The sequence below is a fragment of the Podarcis gaigeae genome (assembly GCF_964106915.1).
Source record: "Podarcis gaigeae genome assembly, chromosome: 2".
NCBI lineage: Eukaryota > Metazoa > Chordata > Lepidosauria > Squamata > Lacertidae > Podarcis > Podarcis gaigeae.
Genome location: NC_139679.1, coordinates 75,206,941 through 75,234,685, shown reverse-complemented (window position 1 = coordinate 75,234,685; position 27,745 = coordinate 75,206,941). Strand labels below are relative to the sequence as shown.

General features: G+C 44.2%; 2 protein-coding genes across 2 annotated transcripts in view; one reads left to right on the top strand and one right to left on the bottom strand.

Annotated features, from left to right (window-relative positions):
* Nucleotides 1-27,745, top strand: part of DNAH1 (dynein axonemal heavy chain 1) — a 116,532-nt gene that overhangs the window by 86,335 nt on the left and 2,452 nt on the right. The window contains 20 exon segments of the mRNA XM_083726716.1: nucleotides 10,076-10,267; nucleotides 12,032-12,199; nucleotides 12,352-12,543; nucleotides 13,010-13,141; nucleotides 15,555-15,680; nucleotides 16,643-16,762; nucleotides 17,417-17,566; nucleotides 18,153-18,313; nucleotides 18,591-18,816; nucleotides 18,915-19,110; nucleotides 20,082-20,233; nucleotides 21,368-21,564; nucleotides 22,063-22,207; nucleotides 22,452-22,610; nucleotides 23,427-23,558; nucleotides 24,144-24,314; nucleotides 24,587-24,766; nucleotides 25,779-25,955; nucleotides 26,382-26,552; nucleotides 27,273-27,403. Of these exon segments, the coding sequence (XP_083582842.1) occupies nucleotides 10,076-10,267; nucleotides 12,032-12,199; nucleotides 12,352-12,543; nucleotides 13,010-13,141; nucleotides 15,555-15,680; nucleotides 16,643-16,762; nucleotides 17,417-17,566; nucleotides 18,153-18,313; nucleotides 18,591-18,816; nucleotides 18,915-19,110; nucleotides 20,082-20,233; nucleotides 21,368-21,564; nucleotides 22,063-22,207; nucleotides 22,452-22,610; nucleotides 23,427-23,558; nucleotides 24,144-24,314; nucleotides 24,587-24,766; nucleotides 25,779-25,955; nucleotides 26,382-26,552; nucleotides 27,273-27,403 (3,278 nt within the window).
* Nucleotides 447-5,065, bottom strand: LOC310838802 (HAUS augmin-like complex subunit 3). Its single transcript, XM_083726580.1, has 4 exons — nucleotides 3,752-5,065; nucleotides 2,312-2,754; nucleotides 1,547-1,763; nucleotides 447-1,282 (listed from the first exon to the last, which is right to left on the bottom strand). The coding sequence occupies exons 1-4, from the start codon at nucleotides 4,973-4,975 to the stop codon at nucleotides 1,067-1,069; spliced, it is 2,100 nt and encodes a 699-aa protein (XP_083582706.1). The 5' UTR covers nucleotides 4,976-5,065; the 3' UTR covers nucleotides 447-1,066.

Below are 27,745 nucleotides of genomic sequence, written 5' to 3'. Positions count from 1 at the left end.
TTAGTTGGTGCCCACCCAGGCAAGTAGCTCATCTGTATTGTCAGGTGGCAGCAGCAAGTCACCAAAAGCAATGTATAGGTATATTCAGATATGTGCAATATATTTTAGTATGTCTTAAATGCATAGTGGAAAATGCAGTTATATTGAGCTACTGGTGTGTGAAAAGAGAGCCCCTCCATAACCTTACTTCAGAATTCTGGAAACAAAATTATATTGTAACTTATGATAAAATGTGTAGATCCTGTTGCCAATGAAATTATCTAAAAATAGGCTTCTATAATAAGTGATTATGACCAGCTTCCACCAGGATTCTGCAATGCCTGTCACAATATCCTATTTGAAAGGTAAAGGGAGAATGTGTTTCAATAATTATATTGCAACATCAGCATGTTTCTAGGCTAGTTGGTATAGCCCTTTGCCTAAACAAATAGTTAAAATTAAAGTGAACATTACTTTTATTAGCATATTTCAGTGAGTTGTTTTCAATATAAAACAAGCAACATGCCTGAAAATGGTACACATTATATTTTCAACCATGGAGCTTCTTGTATTACCACAATTTAAGACAGCAAAAAATGGACCCTGACCATTAAACAAAACATTCTTGATTGTGCAGCCATGTTCTTCTTTCATCACAGTTTTTTTTGAATAACATCAGTAATTGAGATAGAAAAATAGGTAGACAATAAATATGCAGGCAAGCAGAAAAGGGCAGCGCCCCATCTTAGAAGTATGCACTGTAGCTTTTAGTTTTAACCAACATCTCAGCCCACCCATCCATCACTTCTTCCATCACTTTACTCAGACTCTGAAGGGAAAAAACAGACTATAGTTTAAGAGCCTTTTTTACCAAGTCATTGTAGGGAAGAAACACTGTATATGGAATTACCGGTAGGTCCAAATCTGTCAATTTTACAAAGAGAACATAGCAATGTAAGCTTTCACAAACAGGATTCTCCCTAAGGAGACTTTCCACTCAGTCTAGATGACGATAAGATGTGAGTACCTTCAAGCAAGCTGGAGGACTATTTTCTACTGAACTACACTCATGTGACTATACCGACACCTAAGAAAATGCCAGGGTCTGTTTCTCAGCATCTTGCACCAGCTCCTTCAGCTGTTCTGGGTTAGTGAAGAAATGCATGTAGAGGCTGCGCTCAGTTTGCTGAAAGTGACTCCGCAGGGATTTTTGCTTGGCCTTCACATCACTCAAGGTGTCCATTAGCATTTGGTAGAGTTTGGCTTGTGTGGTGTAAAGCTGCTCCAGAGGTTCTTCTAGTCCCTGTAGAAAACAGGTGTCAAAACAAATAGGGGTTCAGAAGCAGCAGCACATATTTCTCCAATTTTTCATCATTTAGAAGTTTCACAGGGAGGGAAGTTTGCTACTTAAGGAGGACCAGGAGTCCCAAGAGTACAACACTTAATGGTGTAGCAAAAGCAAAGATCATTGTGTGCCGTTAATTTGGTCTATTCTTGTGATTATTAATAGATAATATAGCAAGAAAAAGAAGTTTCACACACATGATGGGCTACAGCTTTTGCTTACCTGAGCACGAAGCATTAGCTGGTTGCAGTCACCATACATCAAACAGTGAAGCACCTCATTGTCAGACTCCAGTTTAGGAAGCTGAGAGTGTGGCGTTGCCAGCTGCACTTTGAGCATCCTGAGCTCCTGGCATAACCGGGAGCCCCAGCCTGCCAAGGCCCCATAGGCATGGAAGAGTTGCTTATCTTGACTGTGCCTGTTTAGCATCTCCCACAGCCTAAGGAGGAAAGGAATACATAAGACGCATCCATCAGTTAGAAGCTTTGAGAAATTGTATCCATAACAGTTCTTGGCCTTGTACCAGTGAGAAAAGCGAGAGATTCATATACTTTGAAAATGGCTGCGCTATAGATGACTAGAGTGACTATAGAATTGTGCTGGGATGCTATCTCGTTTCTTGTTGATCTGCTGCTGTGAGAGAATTTTGAGTATTTGAAAGACTCAACCCGAGTTAGACTTAATGCTTATTTAGCTGAATTAACAATTAGGAGTTTATCTGTTAATTCATCTCAAAGTGGTTTAAATGTCCTGCATTAATGACTATGGCTCTTTTCCAACATTCATTCAAGTGTGCTGCATAAAAGAAATGGACGAGAAGGTCCTAGCGTATTTTATCTTCAATAGGTTATGCTTCATTTTAGTCACATACCAGCTTATTTTTGTTTTCTAACGAGCCCCATTTCTACTCTAAGGAAGTATTTCCTTGTTTCTAACACTTGCAGCCATTTGATACCTTTCCCCTGCCATAGCTCTTCTGATCTTTACCTTAACATGGTGAGATCACTGGGGTCTATCAGAGTCCGCGGGCATTGCTTAATGGAGAATCTTGAATCCTCAAAGCAGGCTTGCCATTCCTGTAATTTAGCATGTGATTCATTCGAGGTAGCCACCATCCCCTCCAGTTGGGTCTTCATCTGTTGCAGATTCTTCTGCTCATGCATCAGCAAGAGCCACAGCAGCTCCAAATGGCTCCACTGGACCATCATTTGGTCAGCAGCTTGTTCTTGCATTGATACAAGATGACCAAGTCTCCTGGTTTCCAAAGTGAGTTCTCCACATACTACAGGCAAGCGAAGGAGGCTGGCACTGGTCTGGAGCAAAGGGACAAGTTTTTTGGTTTTTGCCTGTCTAACCTCCCTTTGGAGGATACACAACTGCTCCTGGAAAGTGGCTCTACGAAGATACAGTTCTCCTTTCTCTTCCTCCACCTGTAGAAGAGAAGGACATTAAATTTCACATTCCCCTGCAGTTCTTGAAGGCCTCTACGAACTTTGCAAGAAAAACCACCAGTTTTGTTGGCAAGTATTCTCCTAACCCAGTAACTCAGAAAACTGAGAATAATGCAGAACACAATACAAATAGCTTAGGACTAGATTGGTCCAGAGGACCTGTTAAGTTTTGATTTTCTGATATCCAATGATTATATCAGCTTTCTTTATAAAGCTTAGCAGTCAAGAGTCCATAAAGTGGGAGATAAAAATTTATTCAAAACATGGGGCAAAAGTATTACTTTTGTCTGTGTTTGCAGCATCGTTAATACATAATATACAGCTTACATATAAATAAGATGTCACTTAAATATGAACATTGCAAACGGATTTTTGCTGTCACCCCAATCTATTAGTTTTTTTACTTCATGGTTGAGAACATGTTGGATACAGACTTTAAGTGAAAAACAGCATGTTGCTTTTACTTTTCTCTCCTTCCCTGCCCCACTTCCTAATGTTTCTTTTATTTTCATTCATCCCCAGCAAGGGATTTCTTTGTTGCTCTAGAGAAACTGTTTTCACCACCACCACCACTCATTTGTTTCCTCTTCGCCAGAAGCATGTTCCTTATCCCAAACCTGCCAGTTTCAGCCTTCAGGAATGTCCTCTATTTCCACAAAATTTTAATGTACACGGGTTGGCTCTTGGTGGATGGATACAGTCAGAGGTGGACAGAATCAAACACCAGCTCTGATGAATGCAGAGCCAAGCAGGGGCTTGCGTGACAAATAGAGTGCATTCACTACAGATGAAAAATGTCTAGTGGTTCAAACCCATTCACCAAGTGCAACAGGTGAATTAGAGTCTCACTCTTTTATTATTCGTATCTCTCTCTCTCAATGCATTTCTGTGTTGCAGAGACTATTGTATTAAAAGTGCTTACAGTACTGTCATTTACTAAACCCTGTTTGTTTAAGCCAGGAAGCTAGTGACCTACCTTGTTCCCTTTAGCAGCCTTGAGGGCCTTTCCTGCCCATTTCAAGGTATATGAAATTCCTTTAATGTTTGCAGAGGTCACAAGTGCCTTTCCCTGACTGCACATGTAAGCCAATGCCATGCGCTCCAGTTCTTCCTGATAGCTGCTCAGCTTGTCATCTTTGGCATGCTCCATTTCAGCAGCTTCTCCCCGCATCTTCAACCCTCCTTGACAACCATCCTGAACAGTTCTGAAGTTCTCACTTTCCATTCGGTCCGTTTCTTGCAGCAGAGCTTTACAAGTAAACTCTGGCTCGTTCTTATTGCCCAGCTGCCCCTTGGGGAGAACTTGGCTTTTCAGCATGTCATATGTCGTTTTGTGACCTTCAGAATCATGACTGCAGATTGTACTCTTACTATCTAGCAGCACTTTCTGAGCTCGTCTTTCCATAGACCCTGTATCCAGTTTTCCCCAAGAGTCTCCCTGCCCCCTTTTCACCAGAACTGTTTGATCAGCTTCCACATCGCTGACAACATCTGGCAAGACCTTTGGTGAGAATCCCAATAAAACCTTTGAGACTTTTTCTTCCAATTCAAGGCAACGTTCCAGGTCCGCTGCTGCCATTGAGGCTTCCTGCCGCTTGCTTGCAGGCTTCCTGTGCCATTGCATCAGCTCCTTTACTTTCTTACAGGCTTGGCTGAGAGCATCATTGCTCTGAAAGTTCTCTGGCTCTAGCCGCAGGTGTGCCTTCTTCAGCTCCCGGCTTGCTTTCTCTTTCTTCTCAGCTGAATGACAGAGCTCCCGCTTCAAGCTGGCTAGACGAATTTGGAGCTTGGTGCGCCGCATTACCCGACAGGCGCATTGGCTCTTCAGCATCTGCACCTCTTGTTCAAGTGTCTCGAGAGGCAAGGTGTCATTCTCCTGCATAGCACACCTGAGCTGAGAGGCTTGGCGGCAGGTCTTCAACACCTGTTCCAGTGCTTCACCTTCCAGAACAGGCTTCCCGGAAATGACCAGTTTCTCATAGGCCTCCAGTTCTGTAGAACTGGATACATTCTCCTCCCCCACTATGTTGCAGAAAGACTCAAGAAACTGTTCTGTCTCAGGACAATCAAAGAGCCAGTCAAAGTCTTTCTCCTGAAGATCATCTGCCTTGGGATAAACAAATTTCAGGGTCTCCACAAACTCACTTCCTCTGTCAACTGTATCCAGGAGGAAAACTCTGGAGCGTCTCCGTGAGAGCATGTTCTGGTTCTTCGAACCCTGGAGGGAGCAGATGCAATTTGCTTATCAAAATGCAGGGAGGTCTCCCTTGTGCCTACCTATGCCATCATTGCACAAGTAAGACGTTTAATAGAGGTGTGCACCAACCATAAGATTTTGACTTGTATCTTCCGCTTTGGGAAGCAGCCCAGTCTTTTTTGGAGTCACCCCATCTTTCCAGCTTGACTCATTTTGGGGGGGGGGGATCAAATTCATTCTACTAAAAACAAAGCTCTGCTTTTCCTACATTCAGTAATGGAAAATCTAAACGTGGCTATAATTTTTTCTCATTTCACCGAATTTGATGAAATTTGCAGATATAGGAGCCCTACTAGGGTTGATTAAGTCTGCCAAATTGTATGTAGATACATTCCGGGGGTGGGGTGGGGGGGTGTACAAAGAGCCTGTTACCCAGCAAAGAGCCCACGCAAGTAAGTAGACAGGCTTCTCCTTCCAACTCACAGAGAGATCGTTGGGGGATACAGAACCTTTCCCCTGGGAAAGAATGCAGGACTCATTTTGAAAAGCAGCATGGGGGCACTCAATTCTACAGAGGAACTTGGGACTTTAAGGAGTCTCCAGTCAGTCTGATTCAAGCATGTGAAAACCTTACCCAAATCACCCCTATTTGCCTCATTAATTTGGGAACTACAGAGCTGATGCACACCCCTAGTATCGGTTATCTGAATTCCACACCTTGAGAATTTTAGTGTTAACTTTCTTCATGCATTTGGGTGTTAAAATAGCTTTTATCTTGTAAGCATGCAGATAATAATTGGTTAAATTTTATAATATAAAGGAGGATCAAGCAGGATTGCTCATGGTCAGGGAAAAGTTTCAGGGCCCTGCATAAATACTTATTCTGCCCTTTGGATACTATCCCTCAGCTTCTTCACACACAGACCACAACCACCCTGGAGCAATCCTGTGAGCCAAGTGATTTACTTTGCATTTTTATTTGCATCAACATCATTGGAGGATGTTGGACTAAATGACCCTCGGGGTCCTTTCCAACTCAGCAATTCTGTGATCAAAACCCCACTGGTGCAGTAGCAAAACAACAATGCATGTAGTCTTTTTTTAGCCACTCTTTGTAACTTACCCCTGTAACCCTGGAAGCAAACTGTAGCCTGGAGTTCTCTTATACCTATTTCTGCAGAAACCAGCAGGGGGAACTTTTCACAGCACAAAGATCAAGTATTAGCAGCTGCTAATTGTCCTAATTGCAAACTGCTGTGTTAAAGCTATATCGGAAGCCAATTGACAAATTGGTATGATTAGTTTCTATCCAGTATTGTACTATATCCGGCAGCTGCCTTTTGTATTGATCATCACTGCCATCCTGTCTGTACAATTTCTGCTCACGGGTGGCAATGCAATGAAAGCCCATCAGCTCTAGTATGCTCAGTACTTTCCCAGCCTGTAACCCTACTGATACATAATAGGGGAGCTCATCCCATTGCATTCCAAAAAGACATTCTTGAGATTCTTCTCTTGCATGCATACCTACCTAGCCATCTGATGGCAAACACTGGGACACTTCAGCCATTATTTGCATCAGGTGGTTTTATCCATAATTGAATGCACACTTACCCGAAAGTAAATTTAGTGGAGCTTCCAAGTACACATACATACATACATTGACACAGAGGTAGTATGACAATAATCTAAACTGGGGAAAGTTCAAGCACAAATGTTCTTTTCTCATTCAGTGTGGTTCTGACATTGAGTGACAACTTGCAAACATGAAACCATCTTCAAAGATCTGACAACAGAGACAGTTTTCATATAATGCCAAGCACAATATTGTTCACTCATAAAGCTTTGAGTGACTAAGGCTCACTGTCCTGACCTCAATTACCTGGGAGTAAGCCCCATGGAGGCGGACGCAGGTGGCGCTGTGGGTTAAAGCCTCAGCGCCTAGGACTTGCCGATCGAAAGGTCGGCGGTTCGAATCCCTGTGGCGGGGTGCGCTCCCGCTGCTCGGTCCCAGCGCCTGCCAACCTAGCAGTTCGAAAGCACCTCCGGGTGCAAGTAGATAAATAGGGACCGCTTACCAGCGGGAAGGTAAACGGCGTTTCCGTGTGCGGCTCTGGCTCGCCAGAGCAGCGATGTCACGCTGGCCACGTGACCCAGAAGTGTCTCCGGACAGCGCTGGCCCCTGGCCTCTTAAGTGAGATGGGCGCACAACCCCAGAGTCTGTCAAGACTGGCTCGTACGGGCAGGGGTACCTTTACCTTTACCTTTTTAAGCCCCATGGAATTCAACAGGGCTTAAATCTGAGTAGACATGGTTAAGATTGTGCCATAAATTAGGCAACTCTAAGTGATCTAGACCAGATGTGAGAAACCATTGGCCATACTTGCTGGGGCTGATGGGAGCTGTAGTTCAGCATCATCTGAACAGCCAAAGGTTCCTCATGTTGTTGTTGTTGTTTAGTCGTTTAGTCGTGTCCGACTCTTCGTGACCCCATGGAACAGAGAACGCCAGACACCTCTGTCCTCCACTGCCTCCCACAGTTTGGTCAAACTCATGCTGGTAGCCTCGAAAACACTATCCAACCATCTCGTCCTCTGTCGCCCCCTTCTCCTTGTGCCCTCCATCTTTCCCAACATCAGGGTCTTCTCCAGGGAGTCTTCTCTTCTCATGAGGTGGCCAAAGTACTGGAGCCTCAGCTTCACAATCTGTCCTTCCAGTGAGTACTCAGGGTTGATTTCCTTCAGTATGGAGAGGTTTGATCTTCTTGCAGTCCATGGGACTCTCAAGAGTCTCCTCCAGCAGTTGTCTTTGTCCATGGGGTTTTGCTTGGCAGGGATACTGGAGTGGCTTGCCGGTTCCTCCTCCAGGTGGATCACGTTTGGTCAAAACTCTCCACTATGACCTGTTCATCTTGGGTGCCCTGCTCGGCATAGTTCATAGCTTCTCTGAGTTCTTCAAGCCCCTTCGCCACGGCAAGGCAGTGATCCATGAAGGGGTCCTCATACTTGAGCTCAACAAAGAAGGTCAGGGCCCTTCATCCTTAATGGATATGCAGAGGAGAGAATTTGAAAGGGTTACCTGCTGAAAAAGAAGACTGGGCCCCTTTAATAGTTATGTAGAAGGAGGACTTTCAGCTGGTGTTGCTTATATTATGTGCTGCAGCTGCTAACATCCCTCTTCTACATAGCTGTTAAAGGTTTGGGAGCTTTGTCTTTTTCAACTGGCCACCCTAGGATTTGGACACTTACTGCACTTCATGTCCTGAAATTCTCTTTTCTACACTATGAAAGGTTTATAAACCCAGTCTTCCTTTTTCCTCATGTCACTAGGCATGTGTAAATCAAACCTAGGTAGGTGGTGTTTCAAACCTAAAGAAGCAGCCATATTCAGGGCAGCTATCATCTCCTCCCAATAAATAAGAACCACACCTTCAAAATGACTGCATTTAAACATGCCACTGGGTAGTATTCAGCAAGCCCATCCTGTCTGCTTGTGCAGTGGAACTTTTCCCCTTCTCCCCGCGCACACTCCATGCCCCTTCCAATTCTGCTTCATGGGGCTGGGAAACCCCTAAAATATATTTAAGGGGTGTGTGGGAGGGAGGAGAAAAAATTCAACTGCACAAGTAGAATTCCTTAAGCTGACAGAATGTTCACTCAGTGTTACTTTGGATTCTATCCTTTCCACTAAAAAAAAATCTCTTGTCCAATTTCGCATCTAGCTGCAATTTGCAGACTACTGGAGTATGCTGTGTACTCCTGGTATCTCAGTTTTCTCTCCTGCAAATCTTTTCACCTCTTCAACTGTACCTACCAAAATCACTGACCACCTCCTCCCTACCAAATTCAAAGGTCTCTATTTAGTCCTCACTCCCCTTGACCTCTATTCTCCCTTTCAAATTAATCACTTTCTCTTGCTTGGCTCCCCTTTTGCCCTAAGTTTCCATGATTCTGCCCTCCATGAATTCTTTTCCTACATGCCTAATTGCTCTTTCAGCATTTTCATACAAGAAAGCTCTTCTCCTACTTTCCTTCTGTGTTGTGGTTCCTATTTTTGCCTTTCTGCTGTTCTTCCTCTACACACATTGTAGAGTGGCTTTAAGTACCACCTGTATGCTGCTAATGCCCAGTTCTCCGTCGCTATCCTAAAATTTCCCCCTTTCATCTGATGTCACATGTACAAGTACTTCACTGGTTATTTCTTTTTGGTAGTTCCATTGTTGTCTCAAATTCATTACATCCAATAGCAAATTTCTCATCATTTGTCCCAACTCCCTCACACTATCTGTATTCATTGATAACACCACCACCTACCCTGTTGAAAAGGTACAACACACTCTCACTCTTTCCCTTGGTCCTTTTCTTTCTGACATCTTGGCAAAAGCTGATTCAGGCTCTGGTCACCTTGCATCTTAATCACTGCAATCTTTTCTCAGCATTGTTGCCTCATTTTTGTTCCCCTCACCTCAGTCCAGCACTTGATTGTCAAAAAGCATTCAACTCTCTTATAATGCTGGCCATATGACACACTTCCTTAAGTTCCTAGACTTCTTACCTATTCAGTTATCCACATGGTCCCTTACCCCTCTTCATTCATATATCCTGATGCATTCCTGCCTGTAATCTTCACTTGTCCCTCTCTGCCACCCTCTGCTGCACAAAGGTCTTTTGCTCTTTGCAGCCTCCCAGAATGTCCCCATGATGCCATCCTATCTTCAAACCCCTCCTAATTTTCCATGAAGCCTTTAGCAGAACCCCGCTAGTCCTCATGCCCCCATTGTAACTAAGCTTAAATAATTGTCACTGAAGTAATATATTCTTGCCCCTTTTACCCCCTTCCTTTGTTGTCTTCCTTGTGTCAGTTTGTAGACAGTAAGCCCCTTTGGGGCAGGGACCTGTCATTTCTTTGTTTGTAAAGTGCTGTGTGCATGGATAGCGTATTATAAACAATCAGAGAAAGGGCACTCAGCTTTATGAATGGTGGTGCTCTTTTATTTATTTCATGCCTCAGTACCGAAGTCCAGGATAGTTAGGAATGCCATCCAGCAGATGTGACATTATACTGAATTACTGATCCACTTCTTCCCCCCATGTTTCCAACTAGGTGCGAGCAATGCAGCGTCCTCCACTTGGAGTGAAGATGGTGATTGAAGCTGTCTGCATTATGAAGGGTATCAAGCCCAAGAAAGTGGCAGGAGAGAAACTAGGTTCCAAGTTAGATGACTATTGGGAACCCGGCAAAGTCCTTCTTCAGGACCCAGGGAAATTTCTTGAAAGCTTGTTTAAATATGATAAGGTAAGTACCATAGTAGTCAGTCATTCAGTCAGTCAGCCAGCCATTCTCTCTCTTCCATGCTCCTCCCATCCAACTGACCAGAATAAAACGGCCTTGGCTTCTCCTGTGCTTTTAGCAACAGCTTGATCTGGAAGCAACAGCAGGTGAAGCACTTCCTGGCATGGGAATAAACTTTTCCTCTGCTAAAGTCTACAGAGGGAGTTGTTATTAAAAGCTCAGGAGCAAGGGCTAGTAAAAAAGAAAAAGGGCAAGCCTAAGTACTAGTGTAGCTGGCATAATTGTGGGACTTAAGCTTGCCATCTAGTCAATCAAATGCTTTTCTCTCATAGCTTTTTGGTTCATGCTAGTAAAGCTCAATTTAATTAGTTAATGGCCGTATATTTCAGAGAAATAATACATCCAATATGCTACATCTCTGGGTAGGGATTTCTAGGATGCCCCTTTTTCCTCCCCTCACAACCTCACCTATTTGGCAGGGAGGGAGGGAGGAGGCATCTACCATTTCCCCGCTTTATTTTCTTTTGGCTCAAGCCAGGATATGAGCTCCAGGGTCTCATGGTGTGCGTTTCAGAGAAGCAGCCATCCTTGCAAATCCTCAGAGTAGATTAAAATCCAAGGGAGACAAGAACTCCTGGTTTAATATCCTCCCACCCATGCCACAAATCCCAAAAACACAGCCTGGAGAAGTTCGGCAAGGGCTTTTCCTGGCAAGGAAGCATTTGGTGACAGTGAAATCTTTCAAAGCAGTCGTCTCCATTGATGGCCATCAGGGCTGCTTTGAAAAGATGCACCTGAAAAAATGATTTTATGTAGGGGCAAGGCGGAAATGCCACTACTCACAGGGGACCCTGTTGCTCCAGTAGTCTCCTACCCCTAAGATTAATTTTCACAGGTATAGCCCCTGTTGGAGACCAACCACCCCACATTTCTTAGGAGGTACAGCCCCTTTATAGTACCTTAAATGTAACAATTAAACTACAATTCAGTTAAACAGAGGAGTTGAAAGAAGCCACACCCAGTGAAACTGCTGGTGGGAATAAACACCTTATATCTGCAGAGAATCCTTCAGGCTAAAGGGTTTTACAAGGTGAAGCCTGCTTGCCCCAGATGCTTCCCTTAGCCAGGGGAGAGTTCTCTTAGCCACACAAAGCTATCATTTGACAGTCAGGGATCTGGGAGGTGTGCAAGCAATCCCTGGCTGTGAAATGGGGAAAGGGGGTCAAGTTCATTGCACTTCCCAATTTTGGGAGGAAATGGCTCGATTTATTCCCAGGTTAAGGTTGCGTAAAACATGGACCATGCATCTATCTGTAGTCACAAGCTGGCTATGAAGCAAATGTCAGTGATGATGTTCCCCATTAAGGGATGTGATGCGAGGAATATTCAGCTGTCCTTTTGACTGTGATTAGTCACTGGACGCTCCTTGGCCTACTCACCTTTTGATTTTGGCCTGAACCAGCAGATGAAAATAAATGGTTTCCTTTCCTTCCACTTTTCGCGGAGGTAATGATAACCTGTATTGCCCACAAACCAAACACATTGCCTTGCAGTAATAAAAGCCATCTTGAAGGAATGAATGAGCAATGCCTAAGCTTGGCTTGAAGCTAGAAACAGAGAAGGGAGTGCACAATTGGGAGTTTATACTTTTCCTGCCGCACTGATGAATTTTTGCCATGGGATTTGGTTCTGCCTCACAGCTGACTCCCCTGATGTCTCAGACCTTGATGCTCCCAGCACTCATAATCTCTTCTTTAACCCTTTCAGGATAACATTGCAGATTCAGTAATTAAGTTGATCCAGCCATATATCGACAGTGAAGAATTTCAGCCAGCAGCCATAGCCAAAGTGTCCAAAGCCTGCACATCTATCTGCCAGTGGGTCAGGGCCATGCATAAGTATCACTTCGTGGCAAAAGCTGTGGAGCCAAAACGAGTAAGAACTACAGCAGGGCTTCTTCAAAGTTATTGCATGTACACCTAAAACTGAATGGAGCCTCTGCCCACCCCCATTGCTGCTAACCACAATTATTTTCCTTGGAATTATGGCAGAACTTGACATTCACAAAAATTTCTCTCTCTCCACAGCAAGCCTTGAGGGAGGCTGAAGAAGACCTCCAGGCCACACAAAAGATTCTGGATGAGGCCAAGGAGCGTCTTCGAGAGGTGGAAGATGGCATTGCCAACCTGCAGGCCAAATACCAAGGTACTCTGGCCACAAAAGAGGAACTCGAGATGAAGTGTGATCAGTGTGAGCAGAGACTGGGTCGGGCTGACAAGGTAAGGGCCACGGCCACAACTGTAGATTCTCCTGCCCCATTCCCTTCACCAGGCCTCACCTACCACTTGTTGGGGCAAGATGGAAAGACAGGAGCAGAGGCTGAAGGAAAGAACTGGGGGTGAAGAAACAGCTTTCTTTTGTTTCACATCAGCAGAGCTGTTAAAGAGACAGACACAATCTCCAAGTTGCAATCCAGAAACTCGGGCGGGGGGGGGGGGATACTAGTAAAACCACCAATTTCTTCTGACAATTATGTCCGCCCAAGCAAGTTTGCCAAATCCTCATCGATAGTAATTTTGTGGCCTTAATCACAGCAGGGAGTCAAATCTGCTTTTTCATTTCCCATATATCAGTAGTTGGGCTTAGGTGGGCAGTCCCAGTCACTGTTTTACTGTGGCATTTTCTGCTGGGGTTTGGTGGAGCTTCTTTGAGAAAGAAACTAATGTCAATCTTTCTTTTCTCCAGTTGATTAATGGCCTGGCTGATGAAAGGATACGCTGGCAGGAAACAGTCCAGAACCTGGATTATATGATTAACAACATTGCAGGGGATGTGTTGGCTTCAGCTGGCTTTATAGCATACATGGGCCCATTTACAGTGAGTAGGAAAAATATTTTATTTTCCAGAATACCTGATCAGTGTCTTGATTTAGTTCTGGTTCAGAATAAGTTCCCCAAGAGAAAATATGTTTCTGGGTCAAATTCTTGCTGCATCCCACATTGTAGCTAAACCATAGTGGCATAGTGCTGAATTGTCAAACATACAAGGGTTGAAACTGGGATAGTTGCAGTCAAAATCTAACAGTGCATATTCTTGTTAATTAGTAAGTCTGGGGGCCAATGGCCACAGAGCTATTAATTACTAAATGGGCAGTCTTAGACCATAGGAATGTAACTGGTGGAGAGAGAGCTCTGTGTGATGTCATTTCCCCTGTTTCCAGTGGCAGGAAGAAATGAGACATATGTTGCTCTCTCTCTCTCTTTGTCCTTTTGCACCATGCTTTTGATGGAGATAGTTGTCTGTCTGTGTTCTCCCCATGTGCAGACATAGTTGAATCTTATAATTTAACTATGAATTTTGTAACCTAGAAGTATTTTTACCTGCATTGTTTTTGCTGGTGTTTGTTGAAAATGAGTGCAAGACTTTAAGTAAGCACTATTTTTAACTTACTTTACAGTTTTTGTTTTGATTATTTTTCCAAGTGTGGTAACTAAAAAGGGGGAAGCGAGCTTGCTTCAAAACTGGGTTTAAATACCGTATTTTTCGCACCATAGGACGCACTTTTCCCCCTCCAAAAATGAAGGGGAAATGTGTGTGCATCCTATGGTGCGAATGCAGGCTTTCGCTGAAGCCTGGAGAGTGAGAGGGGTCGGTGTGCACCGACCCCTCACGCTCTCCAAGCTTCGCACACCTCTCTGCAAGCAGCGGGAGCCCAGCGCTGGGCTCTCGCTGCTTGCGGAGAGTTGCCTGCATGCTGAAGCCTGCGCGCGCTGAGCTCAGCGCGTCCAGGCTTCGCGGACCTCTCCGCAAGCAGCGGGAGCGCTCCCGCTGCTCAAGCTTCCCCCGCCCCAGCCCCGCGCCTGGGGGGAAAAATAATTTCCCCCCCTTTATTTCCCCCCAAAAAAACTGGGTGCGCCCTATGGTCCGGTGCGCCCTATGGTGCGAAAAATACGGTAGGTTTTGCAGCCTTTCCTTAGCCTTTATTTTTTCTGCCTAGGGATAGTAATCTGAAACTCTGACCAGCTAGCTTTCTAAGTGCAAACGCTAAGCTGATTATTCTAAACATTTAAATCCCAAACACATGGGGAGACTGGAATGATAATTGTAATTAATACATCCTCTCCTACTTACTAAATCTGTCCCACAAGAGAAACAGCCAGTGCAATTGATAGTTAACAAGTATAAAGTGATGCATATTGGGTTTTTAAAAACCTAACTTCACCTATGTGCTAGTGGGGCCTGAATTGGCAGTCACTGTCCAGGAAATAATTCTTTGTCAAGGTAGATAGATTAGCGAAAATGCCAACCCAATATAAAAAGAGGAATTCCATATTCGGGCTCATTTAGGGAAGGAAGTGAAAATAAAATTTCCAATATCATAATGCCCTTATAAAAATTGATGTGCAGTCACACATGGACTATTATGTACAGTTCTCATTGCTTCATCTCAAGAAGGCTATTGTAGACCTGGAAAAGGTGCAGAAAAGGGAAACCAAAATTAGGAAAGGGCTGGAACAGTTTAGTTTTGAAAAAAACATACAAGTAAGGAGTAGGGCATGATAGAAATATAGAAAATTATCCAGGGTGTAGATGAAAGTGGATAGAGAGAATTTTTCTCCTTCTCTCTTAATACTTGAACCCAGAGTCATCCAATGAAGCTGTATGTTGGACAATTTAGGAAAGACCAAAGGAAGTTCTCTTTCACCACCATGTGATGCAGTAAAGGCCACCAATTTGTGTGGTTTTGAAAGAGATGTTGATAAATCCATGAAGGAGAAAGCAGTCAGTGGCTACTAGTCACGATGGCTGTGTACAGAAGTGGTTTGCACGGTGGGCTGCGCTGCAGAACCGCCCTCCTGACACCAGCATTTCTGCCACTTAACAGGTCAGTGCAGGGGCAGGATAGCAGCAGAACTGGGGCTTCACAGGCTCCCCAGCAGGAGCACCAGAGTAGCCCCAATCTCACCATTGCCTTGTCCCATCACCACACTGTAAACAGCAGCAACACCAGCGTTGGGAGGATGGCTCCTCAGCATCAACCCACTGCGCCAAGCAGTGATGAACTGCTGAATACCAGTTGCCTGGGAGCACAAGTGGGGAGAGTGCTGTTGCACTCATGTCCCATGAGCTTCCTATAGGTATGTTGTTGGCTACTGTGTGAACAAAATGCTAGACAATCCATTGGAACAGCTAAGAATGTGGGCCTCAATTCTCTTTTTCAGCATGTTGGCCTAATTTAGCTAACTGTAATACTGATTTAATATCAGTGATGCATAGTTTTCCTTTGCAGGGTCAATACCGCAATTCACTTTATGATGAATGGATAAGTAAGCTTGAGACGTATAATGTTCCACACACAAAAGAACCAAACCTGATAGGCACACTTGGAGACCCAGTGAAAATCCGATCGTGGCAGGTAATTTTAACAGTATACACTGACTGAATTGTTTTGAAATGTGTTCCCATGCTTTGAATAACTTTAACTTGTGGGGCTGAATCCTAGCTAGAAGAAGAAGAAGAAGAATTATTTATTATTTATACCCAGCCACTCTGGGCGGCTCCCAATCAAGTGTTAAAAACAATACAGCGTTAAATATTAAAAACTTCCCTGAACAGCTATGTGGACATGGCTTTGGTTTCCTGGGCCCTAATTCCATTGTAGACAAAACTCAAGAAGAAGTGAATCACAGAATAACTATACAATGGGTTGCACTGCACATCTCACCTTGTCCTCTTCTCCGCTAGCAGAAGTTTAAATTATGGAAAATTTGCTTGATTGACATATTTTGCACAGGTTACATGAATTTATTTTCCTTGCTGCAGAACATACCGTATTTTTCGCCCTATAGGACGCACTTTTTCCCCCTCAAAAAATGAAGGGGAAATGTGTGTGCGTCCTATGGGGCGAATGCAGGCTTTCGCTGAAGCCTGGAGAGCGAGAGGGGTCGGTGCGCACAGACCCCTCTCGCTCTCCAGGCTTCGCGGACCTCTCCGCAAGCAGGGGGAGCGCTCCCGCTGCTTGCGGAGAGGTGCCTGCATGCGGAAGCCTGGGCGCGCTGAGCTCAGCGCGTCCAGGCTTCGCGGACCTCTCCGCAAGCGGCGGGAGCCAGCCCTGGGCTCCCACGGCTTGCAGAGAGCTGCCTGTTTGGGGGCTGGGGTCAGGGGAAGCTCCGGCGGGCCTCCCCCGCCCCAGCCCCGCGCCTGGGGGGAAAAAATTTTTTCCCCCCTTTATTTCCCCCCCAAAAAACTAGGTGCGCCTTATGGGATGGTGCGTCCTATAGGGCGAAAAATACGGTATGTTATTGCCAGTGCAGTTTTGTTTAGGGGCAGAGTACGCAGAATTTGTGTTTACTGTTAAAATGATGTGTTCTTATTCAGATTGCAGGTCTACCCAATGATACCTTGTCTGTGGAGAATGGAATGATAACTCAGTTCTCTCAGCGCTGGACTCTCTTCATAGACCCCCAGGGACAAGCCAACAAATGGATAAAAAACTTGGTAAGGGCTTCTGCTTCTGCAAAGTCATTAATCCAGTTCAGTGGTACCAGGGGATTTGATACCCCATCCTATCTCTGAGATTGAAGTTCTGTTCCTATAAAGGCATGTTGTTTACACCTCACTGTTAAAATTCCCAGTTTGCAAACTATAAATGCAAATGTAAGAAAATATACACCCTTGTTATCTGAATCTTCTGATTATCTTATTATTACTATTTTTTTAAAAATCTGCTCTTTCCTTCAGGAAATATGGAAATATGGAAATATGGTTTAAGAATTTTAAAGCAGAAAACCAAACTTCATGGGTTTCAAGGTTCAGCTGCCAATTCTGAGTATTGATTTTGCAATGTGAAAAACCGTGATCAAAAAGCAAAAGCAGAACGGGGCATTGAACTGTTATCATGAAGAAATAGGAGCAGTGAAAGTGGTTATCACACAAGTGTTCCTTTTGGTTGCTTTCACACATTGGAGAGTCGCAGGTCTGGGTGTTCGCTGTGTTCAATTTATTAACAAAGTGGATTCTTATACTCAAGATTTCTCCACCCCCACCCCATGTTTCTTTTAATCAATTTTCCATTTGTTGTTCCACATTCACACAAGCAGGACCCCACTTATCACCTGTACTGAGTTTGTCTGCACCTTCTCTGTTTTTCAGGAGAGAGATAGTGGGTTAGATACATCTAAGCTCAGTGATCGGGACTTCCTGCGCAGCTTGGAGAATGCCATTCGTTTTGGAAAGCCGTTCCTACTGGAGAATGTTGGTGAAGAACTGGATCCGGCCCTTGAACCTGTCCTGCTAAAACAGGTGCCTCTGATTTGTCTATGCCTGTTTGATAAAGTATTAGCAGGCACTGACAACTTTTCTGCTGTCAGCACTGAGTGAAGGGGCTACTCTAATGTTGGAATGCCTTTCATCTTTAAGAACTGGCATCTTCTGTGTGAATTGGGGTAACAAAGGTGCAGATTTGTAGTTGAGAAGCTTTGGGTGGAGAAGGCTTACTTCTTCCCCTGACAGCTGGTTTTGCCTCTATTAGCTGCTGTTCCCCTGTTATCATCCATAAAATGAAGGAAAGAGAAATGCTTGTTAATATGTGTTGATGTGCTGGACCAACTGGGACTAGGAAGCAGCTTTGATGCCGAGACGTGCAAATTTGTCTTCTGGTTGTAGACTGATACTAGCCCAGAAATTCTGCAAAATTCCATTCTGGCCTCACCATTACCACCTACTTTTGCCCATCCCAAGCCACACTATCTGTACACTCTCAATAACATGAATTTGTTGGACAGAGTTGGCTATGAAAGTTGTGTTACTATGTGTTACAGAATTGTGTCTCTTTTGTTTGCACAGATGTTTGTTGCTTCTTCTTTTTACTTGTTTTCCTGATATACAGACCTATAAGCAGCAAGGTAGCACAGTGCTGAAGCTGGGAGACACAATCATTCCATACCATGAGGACTTCAAGATGTACATCACCACCAACCTACCTAATCCCCACTACACACCAGAGCTGTCCACCAAGCTTACGCTGATTAACTTCACCCTATCCCCCAGGTAACACCAGCTCTACTTTTCATTGCTGATGCCAGCAAGTGTTCTGATACTCTCCTTGGGCTTAATCATGTCAGCTGCTTTTCCCCACCTGTAGTTCTGAGACAGAGGTTGCATCCCATCAATCTTGATAGATGGAACTGTGAATTTGAGCCCTGCTAGGCAGGCAGTTTGCAGCTGGGGAAAGTCTGAAACCAAGCTCTAATAGAACATGAAGATTCAATATGACCCTTTGTTGTTCAAATTGCAATATGTGTGGTTACTTCTATTCGTTTTACAGTGGCTTAGAGGATCAGCTGCTAGGCCAAGTGGTAGCTGAAGAGCGGCCTGACTTGGAAGAGGCCAAGAACCAATTGATTGTCAGTAATGCCAAGATGCGACAGGAGCTGAAGGAGATAGAAGATCAGATCCTGTACCGCTTGAGCTCTTCTGAGGGGAACCCTGTTGATGATCTGGAGCTTATCAAAGTGTTGGAGGCATCCAAGCTAAAAGCAGGGGAGATTCAGGTTGGTGACTAATCTGCACTTCCACCACACCCTGTCAGCTGTTTGTTTTGACTTAATATGGAATGGTGCATTTTGTCTCGGTCTTGAATCTCCTGCAGGCCAAAGTGAAGGTAGCTGAACAGACAGAGAAGGATATTGACATCACCCGGCTGGAGTATGTGCCTGTGGCTGTCCGCACCCAGATCCTCTTCTTCTGTGTCTCAGACTTGGCCAATGTCGATCCCATGTACCAGTATTCATTGGAATGGTTCCTCAACATATTTCTGACAGGAATTGCAAATGCTGAGAGAGCAGGTACCTCTGATAATGTGCTGTGTGTGAAGAGAATCCCATCCCAAACCCCTCAGTGTCTCACTTAGAACTATAGAATTGTAGAGTTGGAAGGGGCCATACTCTGATCAACACTAAAACAACAATTTCATAGTCCGAATGTTCAGAGTTTCTAAAGTATTATGTTTGCATAGTAAAGTTGTTAGCCTTAGGATAGTAACCTCAGCTAAGTAAAAATGTAATGTATTGGTATCCCAAATGCTATATCCCGTTATGTTTGTTACAAGCCATCCCAAAATTAATAGGTGGTCTTGCAGTTCTTCTGGAAGATGTTCAGACTTTTGAAGGACTGGAGATTTGTTCATCCTTGCACTTCAGTATCCAGTACAGCTCAGTGCTGGAATAAAATTGGCACACAAACCTTTTAAGAGTACATCTACTCATTATGGATCATAATCAGCCCCTACTAGTTTATTGCCAGAGTTACAGAATCACAATGAACTTCAGCTTGATCCTAGATTATTTCTGTATGGGGTTCAGGAAAAAAATCCACTTTACTGAATCTATAGATGGTCATCATTTCAGGTGATGCTGGTAGCAACATTCAGCCATTTATGTTGTAGAACTAGTATGTAATCCAAGGATGCGGGTGTTCCTGATGCCGTCTGCCCTTCCCTCACCATATCTAAATTGTTCTACTGTCAAGCTCTGTATGAGAGAATTATTTTAAAGCACTAGCTTTTAACTTGGTATCCTTATCAGTGCAAAGCACTTGGCTTTTAAATGGCCTTCAGCCATCCTAGCAGTTTTTATTTCTTCAGGCAGTGTTCAGTATGCCAGCACCAGACAGGAGGCATGAGAAGTTTTTCTGGCTCACTAGTGCGGGCCTAAGTCCTCTTGAATAATGAACACAGTGCTAAAGTGTATGGCAATATTGTGGGTCATTTCCTCCTACTCACTGTCTGCATTGTTATTTTGTGATTTCTTATTTTCAGACACCCTAAAGAAGCGAATAGCAAATATCAATAAGTACCTCACCTTCAGCCTCTACAGCAATGTGTGTCGGAGCCTCTTTGAGAAGCATAAGCTCATGTTTGCGTTTCTGGTCTGTATCCGGATCATGATGAATGAAGGGAAAATAGACATGGTCAGTGAAACTATGTCCTCGGACCCTTTTAAGCAAGTATCTGTACAATCATGAACTGCTATGAGACTGCTTTTCAAAGCATGTAACTACACAGTGTACAACAAACATGTCTTAAAGCATAGCCCATTGATAAAATGCAGCATCACCTATTAAAATTGGTTGAAGGCACCACCCTGTGTTTCACTGGTGGCACAGAATGTTCAGATACAGGCATCTGGGAAACCTGATTATGCCAGGTGTGTGTGTGTGTGTGTGTGTGTGTGAGAGAGAGAGAGAGAGAGAGAGAGAGAAAGAGAAAGAAAGAAAGAAAGAAAGAAAGAAAGAAAGAAAGAAAGAAAGAGAAAGAAAGAAGTGTGTGTGACAACCACCTGCTAACTTGATCCTATCTCTCTTTCTGTGAATGGAACAGAATTCATGGAATGAGGCATTCCCACCTTCCCTTTCCCTCTGCAGCTCCATGAACTTCCTGAAAATCTATTATAAGGGGTGAGGTGGCTGGGTGACCCTTGGGAAGGGATATGGGAGGCTGTTTCAGATGGAAAAGAGAAGTGACAAGCACCCAGTTCCCTTTACCTTAGCAGAGGAGCATCTGTTTGCTGCAGAAAACATCCATGTAATGTTTGTGTTCCCCACAGCAGTTGCAACTTGTAGAGCTACTGCTACGGTGTGCTTCCAGACATATATTCCTGGGGCAAATCCATTCCATACACTAAGGCACATCCAACACACATTTAAAGCACATGGCCTCCCCCCCCCCCCAAAAAAAAGAATACTGGGAACTGTAGAACTACAAATCCCAGCATCCTTAACAAACTTAAGTAGTGTCACCGAAAGTTACGTTTCTGGGAAGGGGGAGCAGTATTACATACCTTTGTTCTTAAACCTGTGACCAGTGCAGAACTGTCCTCACAAACATACCTTATGGAAGTGATGGTTGCCCTGCCCGACAATTTATCATGCTGACTGGTCCCTCGTCAAGAGTCTGCAAACATTTTGACAAGCCTGCCATCTGTGGGCCAGAGAGGTGAACACCTCCATACATTGGCACTTCTGGCCATGGTTCATGGAAGGAAATTTCACAAGCAGAAAGTCTAATTCTTCCTGTCTTATTATTTGTGATTTTCTTACATTCAGGATGAATGGCGATACCTAATTTCTGGTGGTGCAGTTAAGACCATGCGGGATAATCCAGCTCCTGCATGGTTATATGAAAGAGCATGGAATGATATCTTGGCCTTGACCAACCTACACAATTTTTCCAGCTTTGCAGATGATTTTGTGGCAAATCTGAATGGTTTCCGAGCAATTTTTGACAGCGCAGAGCCTCACAGGTGACATTTCCTCTTCAGTTTCCAGTAGGGTTGTAGGTCCTGTACTGTTTTTTGTTTGGCTGTGCCCCCCCCCCTTCCCCATGCCTCACCCCCACTGCTTGCCAGTGGTAATTCTGCCCAGAAAATGGCTAGAGATTTGTTACTGACCTTGCCAGCCCCTTAAAAACATCAGAAGAGCCCTGCTGGCTCAGGCCAAAGGCCCAGCTAGTCCAGCATCCTGTTCTCACAGTGGCCAACCAGATGCTATGGAAACTCCTGAGCAGGACCGGAGTGTAACAGCATTCTGCTCACCTACGATTCCTAGAATCTGGTGTATGGAGGCATATTGCCTCCAGCAGTGGAGCTAGAGCACAGCCATCAAGTGATCTGTCACAAAGATTGATCCCATTATAGTTACCACACGAAATCCACTCTGAGAAGCCTGTCGTCTTGCCCTATGCCTGTTACATTTTCAGTGTGAAATGTGAAAACCTGACACAGCCCTTTCCTCTCTTGCAGGGAGCATCTGCCTGGCCTGTGGGACGCCAAGTTAGATGCCTTCCAGAAGTTGCTGGTCCTCCGTTGCCTGCGAGGGGACAAAGTCACCAATGCAATGCAGGACTTTGTGGCTGCCAACTTGGGGCAGACCTTCATTGAGCCTCAGGTAGCTACCAGCAGTTGAGCGTGGGTGGTAGGAAGGATGAGCAGATAGATGTTTGGCAAAACCATCACCTCATACTGTCTCATCCTGCCGCCTTTGTTCTCAAGTCTAGCCATGGCCTTATTCCCAACACTAGATAGCAAAGCATAAGACGGGGAAACGCTGTGCACTGACTCTGAGCAAATATCTTCTCCGTTGTCTACTACCAGTGCTTAATAGAAAAATTCCGCCTTTATTCACATTTCAGACTGCAAACCTCTCTGTGGTGTTTAAGGAATCTGCCGCTACTACCCCTCTTATCTTCGTCCTCTCTCCCGGCACAGACCCAGCTGCTGATCTCTATAAATTTGCTGAAGAAATGAAGTTTTCTAAGAAACTATCTGCAATTTCTCTTGGACAGGGACAAGTAAGTTTCCAGTGCTATAGTGCTGCACATCCCTTAAAACATGGCTGATCCTCATTAATTGCTCTGTAGTTCTTTTCCAAAGAACTTTGGAAGTAGATTCCTGCCATTACTATCTTTGAGTGGATAACTAAATATAAGAGCAGTGGATGTGTTCAAGTCCACCACTGAGTTTTCATGTCTAAGTACAAGGTTTCACCTGGGGGGAGCTGAATTCAGCTCTTCCAGCACCCACTACAAAATACTGCAAACCTGTTTCACACACTTTCCTGCTTTCAGGAATTCTGGGTAATGACACTTGTGGACTCTGATCCACAAAAGCTGATGACATAATAAATTTGTTAGTGTTGTGAAACTCTTAATCATGTTTGCTGTCCTGCAGTATTCCTTCTTACATCTTGTATGGGTGTCTCCTGCAGGCAGACATGGACTTTGAGAGCCTACAACGCTCTAAGTGACCTTCACGCCCCTAAGTCAGGGGTGGGGAACTGGATCCAACTGACAGCCCAAATCCTTATATCCCCCACCTCACCTGTCAATCACCTGGTGCCACATTGTCAGGTGACCTTTTTCGTGTGGCACTGCACACAAAAGGCCCAATGGGCACCAGGGTTTTAGAGCACAGTGTTATGCAAGCCCTGACAATCAGCTGATTGGTGGTGCCTAACAACTCCCTTTTAGTCCACCCACCTGGCTTTCTTAGTTTTCTTAGTTTTTTCAGCTTTCTTAGTTTTTCTGCCTTCCCTAATTCCCTGCTGACATAGTACAGCCACCCTGAGTGACCTGTGGCTAACTGTGTCATTCTGTGTTGCTTCTTAGGGTCCCCGCGCAGAAGCCATGATGCGCAGTGCTATGGAGCGTGGGAAGTGGGTCTTCTTCCAGAATTGCCACCTGGCTCCAAGCTGGATGCCTTCTTTGGAACGACTCATTGAAGGCATCAACCCTGACAAGGTGACACACAGATGGACTTCAGCTTTTGCTTCCCTGTGCATTTTCAGCAGAAGCCATAAAGTTTCTCCCTGGATCCTTATGTAAATGTTTATAGGTAGCTGTAGAAAAATTGTTAAAGTGATGGGACAGCAGTAGTTAGGCACAATCTTTCTAGAGTTTTCTACTTTCTTTGCAGAGCATTCTTATGCTGCCAACAAGAAGCTGGGCAAAAAAGGTGGAGGAGGTAGAGATTAGTTGCAGAATCTTGAGGCTCCATATGGGAGCAAGATAATAAGATGAAATAGAATCTCCAGTGAGCATTTTTTTGCTTCTGCAAAGGAACTCGCGGCAAGTGTCACTTTCTCTTGATGTTCTCCTTACACATTCTTATTGCAGGATGTCTTTGAAAGCTCACAGGAGTAAGCAGGATATCTTAGGAGAAACGTTGACTGTTCCCTCCTATGAGAAATATATTTGCTGGTCTCTTTGTGATGGAGGAACACTTCTCTAATGGGAGTGAGAAAAGACTCTTCCGTATAAAGGTGTTTCTAAAAAGTAAAACAGAACTCTTTCAGGTTATACATGGCTCATATTTCAATTGCCTAGGTGCACCGGGACTTCAGACTTTGGCTCACCAGTCTGCCTAGTAACAAATTTCCAGTGTCCATCCTCCAGAACGGATCTAAGATGACCATTGAGCCACCACGGGGAGTAAAGGCTAATCTTCTGAAATCTTACTTAAGCCTGAACAATGACTTTCTGAACTCCTGTACCAAGGCAAGAGGTCCCATTTTCCAACTTTCTCCTGCCAAGGGATTGGTTACCATAAGCTTCTGAATCAGTCCCTGTTCCTCTCCACTGCTACTGTGCCTCTTTGCACAAAGGGTACCACGTTACAGTGGTGTACAGCCAGATTTTGGGGGGGGGGGTGCATGCCTTTCTTGCTCATTAGAAGCAACTGTTAATGGAAATGTTGTAGCAGCATCTTATCCTGTGACACTTAGGACCCTTTTCTCAATGCACGTCCTCATTATTTCTGCATCTTGCAGCTTACGGAGTTCAAATCCTTGCTCCTCTCGCTTTGCCTCTTCCATGGGAATGCACTGGAAAGGAGGAAGTTTGGGCCACTGGGGTTCAACATTCCTTATGAGTTCACAGACGGAGATCTGCGCATCTGCATCAGCCAGCTGAAGATGTTTCTGGATGAATATGAAAACATCCCTTACAAAGTAGGAGAGTGGTGCATGCCAAGGGTGATATCTGGGGTGTGAGAAAATGTGTGTGAAGGAATAAAATCCTCCCAGGAAGACGGATTATGTAGGTGACCTAATACTTGGGGAGTGGGTCAGATAGTGCTTCTAGCCTTATTGGAAATACTGCTAAACAGCCTGAAGTTCCACGTTTGGCGGAACGTATTCACCATTTCTCCTCAGTTCTCTGGAGAAGCAGTAGCATAACGCAACACAGCAGCTGCAGCAAAATATACTTAAGGCCCCTCTTGCCACATGCTCTGATGCGACAGGATTATCTGTCTCCAAGCAGTGGGCCTGAATAGTGTGTACAGTTTAAATTACTCAAAATATTTAAACTGGGTTCATTTGGACTGGTCCAAATAATCTGCCTTTGCACAGCCTTCATCAATAGTCAGTTTTTGTCAACAACAACATTAAACTGTGCCCATCTAGCCATGCCTTCCCAGCCACTGTCAAACCTTCTGCACCCTCTTAGCCATTGCTACCATGCTTGTTAACTGTAAATCCATTTCTTGCATTCAGCATGGTGTACCCTTATTTCCCTGTCTAATATTAATAACAACAACAAAGATGATGATGTCTTATTTATATGTCACCCATCTGACTGGGTTGTCCCAGCCACTCTGGGCGGCTTCCAACAAATTAAAACATCAGACACCATGTGTTTGGAGTAGTTGAGGCAAGCCAATCCAAGCTTGTGCTTGTTTTAATGCTGTAGCTGAACCAGCCAGAAAAAAAAATTATTGACGTGTGTAAGTAGATGGTGGAGACTTGGATCTGAAAGTCCCTGTGCATGACAGAAGGCACTTGCACTCATGCATAGCTAGGTGATCTCTGGCATGGGTGCTCTTTCCCTGCAGAGTGTTTCAGTTCTTCAGAGTGGCTTCTGGCATGGAAAAAGAGGGCTGGCAAAGTGCCCCAAATTGTTCTCCTCTTGTACCCAAGCCACAGCCTCCTCTGCCATTTCTATGCCCTTGTCCTTTTGTAGGTTTTGAAGTACACAGCAGGTGAGATTAACTATGGAGGCCGGGTGACGGATGACTGGGACAGGCGCTGCATCATGAATATTTTGGAAGATTTCTACAACCCAGATGTTCTCAATCCAGAGTTTTCTTACTCAGAATCTGGTGTCTACAAACAGATTAGTACCACTTATGACCTTAATGTAAGTTGCGTAAACTAGTAGGCAAACACACTGCACTATAGAAAGAATTAAACCTATACTAGTCTTGAGTGTGTTATTCTGTATGTGCCTGGTTGATTCAAAAGTGAACCACTTTTCTAAGAGTCTGTATCAGATTTGGGAAGATCTCTCACAGATGAGTCTGTTCCTGAAACAAAATGCACGATGCTGTTGCAGGGGTTGTAACAGTTATTCCAAAATACAAATTTTGGTTGAAACCCTGAGTGACAGGTTAACCAGGCAAACACATAATAATTCATAAGCACAACTTGGTAGGTGAACAATCGTATTAGAATGTGTTCTTTTATAACTGTTGGAACCGTTTCGCCCTTTCTTTCAGTAGTTTACTTTTGGTCTTTCTTAAAGAAATTCCTCCGCATTGTTCTGCATGTTGATTTCCCCCCATAGGGATACATCCAGTACATCAAGAGCCTTCCCCTCAATGACATGCCTGAGATATTTGGATTGCATGACAATGCTAACATCACCTTTGCTCAGAATGAGACTTTTGCACTACTTGGGGCCATTATTCAACTTCAGCCAAAGACATCAACGGCAGGAGGGCGGAGCAGGGAAGAGGTCTGTAAACCTGCTACCCTAATGGAATATGAACTTAGTGCATACCCCCGCCCAGAAATACTCTTTAATAGAAAGAGCTGCCTGTATACCAAGAGGCAGAACAGAAATGGCTCAGAATGCCACAATGGGCACAGTTCAGCTCCCTGAGAATCTTCCCTTTCATTTTAAAACAAAAAACATTTCTTGTCCTTATGGCTGAGAAGATAACCTGAAAAGTGTTTGGGCAATGTCTCAGGAAGGAAGTAGAATAAGAGTTCTAGTGGGCAGTGACAGCTCTTGGCCATGACTAAAAATCATGCAGAATGTTATGCAAAATAAAGAATATTCAGCAGCACTTAATGTGCATAATTTCTACAGATCACAGAATTCAGCACTTTTTTGTACAGAATTTGAATTGCGAAGGGTCAGAATATTTTTTTTTAAAAAAAATGAATAGCGTTGTCCTCATTACAGAACTACTTTGCTATGTGAAGATCTCTACCTGTCTTACAGTAGACATCTCAAGGGAGCAAAGGCACCCACCTTAAAAGTTAGGTGACCTTACAGCCTGGCTGCAGTATAAATTGCATATGTAATGTGAGAGCAGAAACAAATTACAGAGTAGAAACAATTTAATTTTCATCTTAGACACGAGTCTTCTCTCACCCAGTTTAAATAAGCTATTGTGAAGTTCTCCACCCACGAACTGTTCCTTCCACGTCTTTTCCATCCATTTTCTAGATTGTGGAGGAGACCTCAAAAGATATATTGGAGAAAGTGCCTCAGCCCATTGACTTGCAGAGAGTAATGTTGAGATATCCTGTACTGTATGAGGAGTCCATGAACACTGTTTTGGCGCAGGAAGTGATCAGGTACAAGTCTTACTTTAACCCAGCTCTTTGCAAGACTCCTCTGCAGGTGCCTCTCAGAGTTTACAGTTTAGTAAACTGAAACTAGTAGAGGAGCAACTGCTAGGGAGAGCAGGTGGGTACAATAGATCTGCAGGCAGGTAAATGAGGCAGGAGCTGCCTTTCTCCACCTATTTGGGCATTTGAGGACAAACCCCATTTACATTACCCTCACAGCACATAAATTTGTGTTTCAGCTTAAGGTTATGAAAACTGAACTATTTATAACTTTTCTGGCATTGAAATGTGGAAAGAAACAAATACCCCCTCCCCTGCCCACAATTCTTATTTCAGACATATTAATAC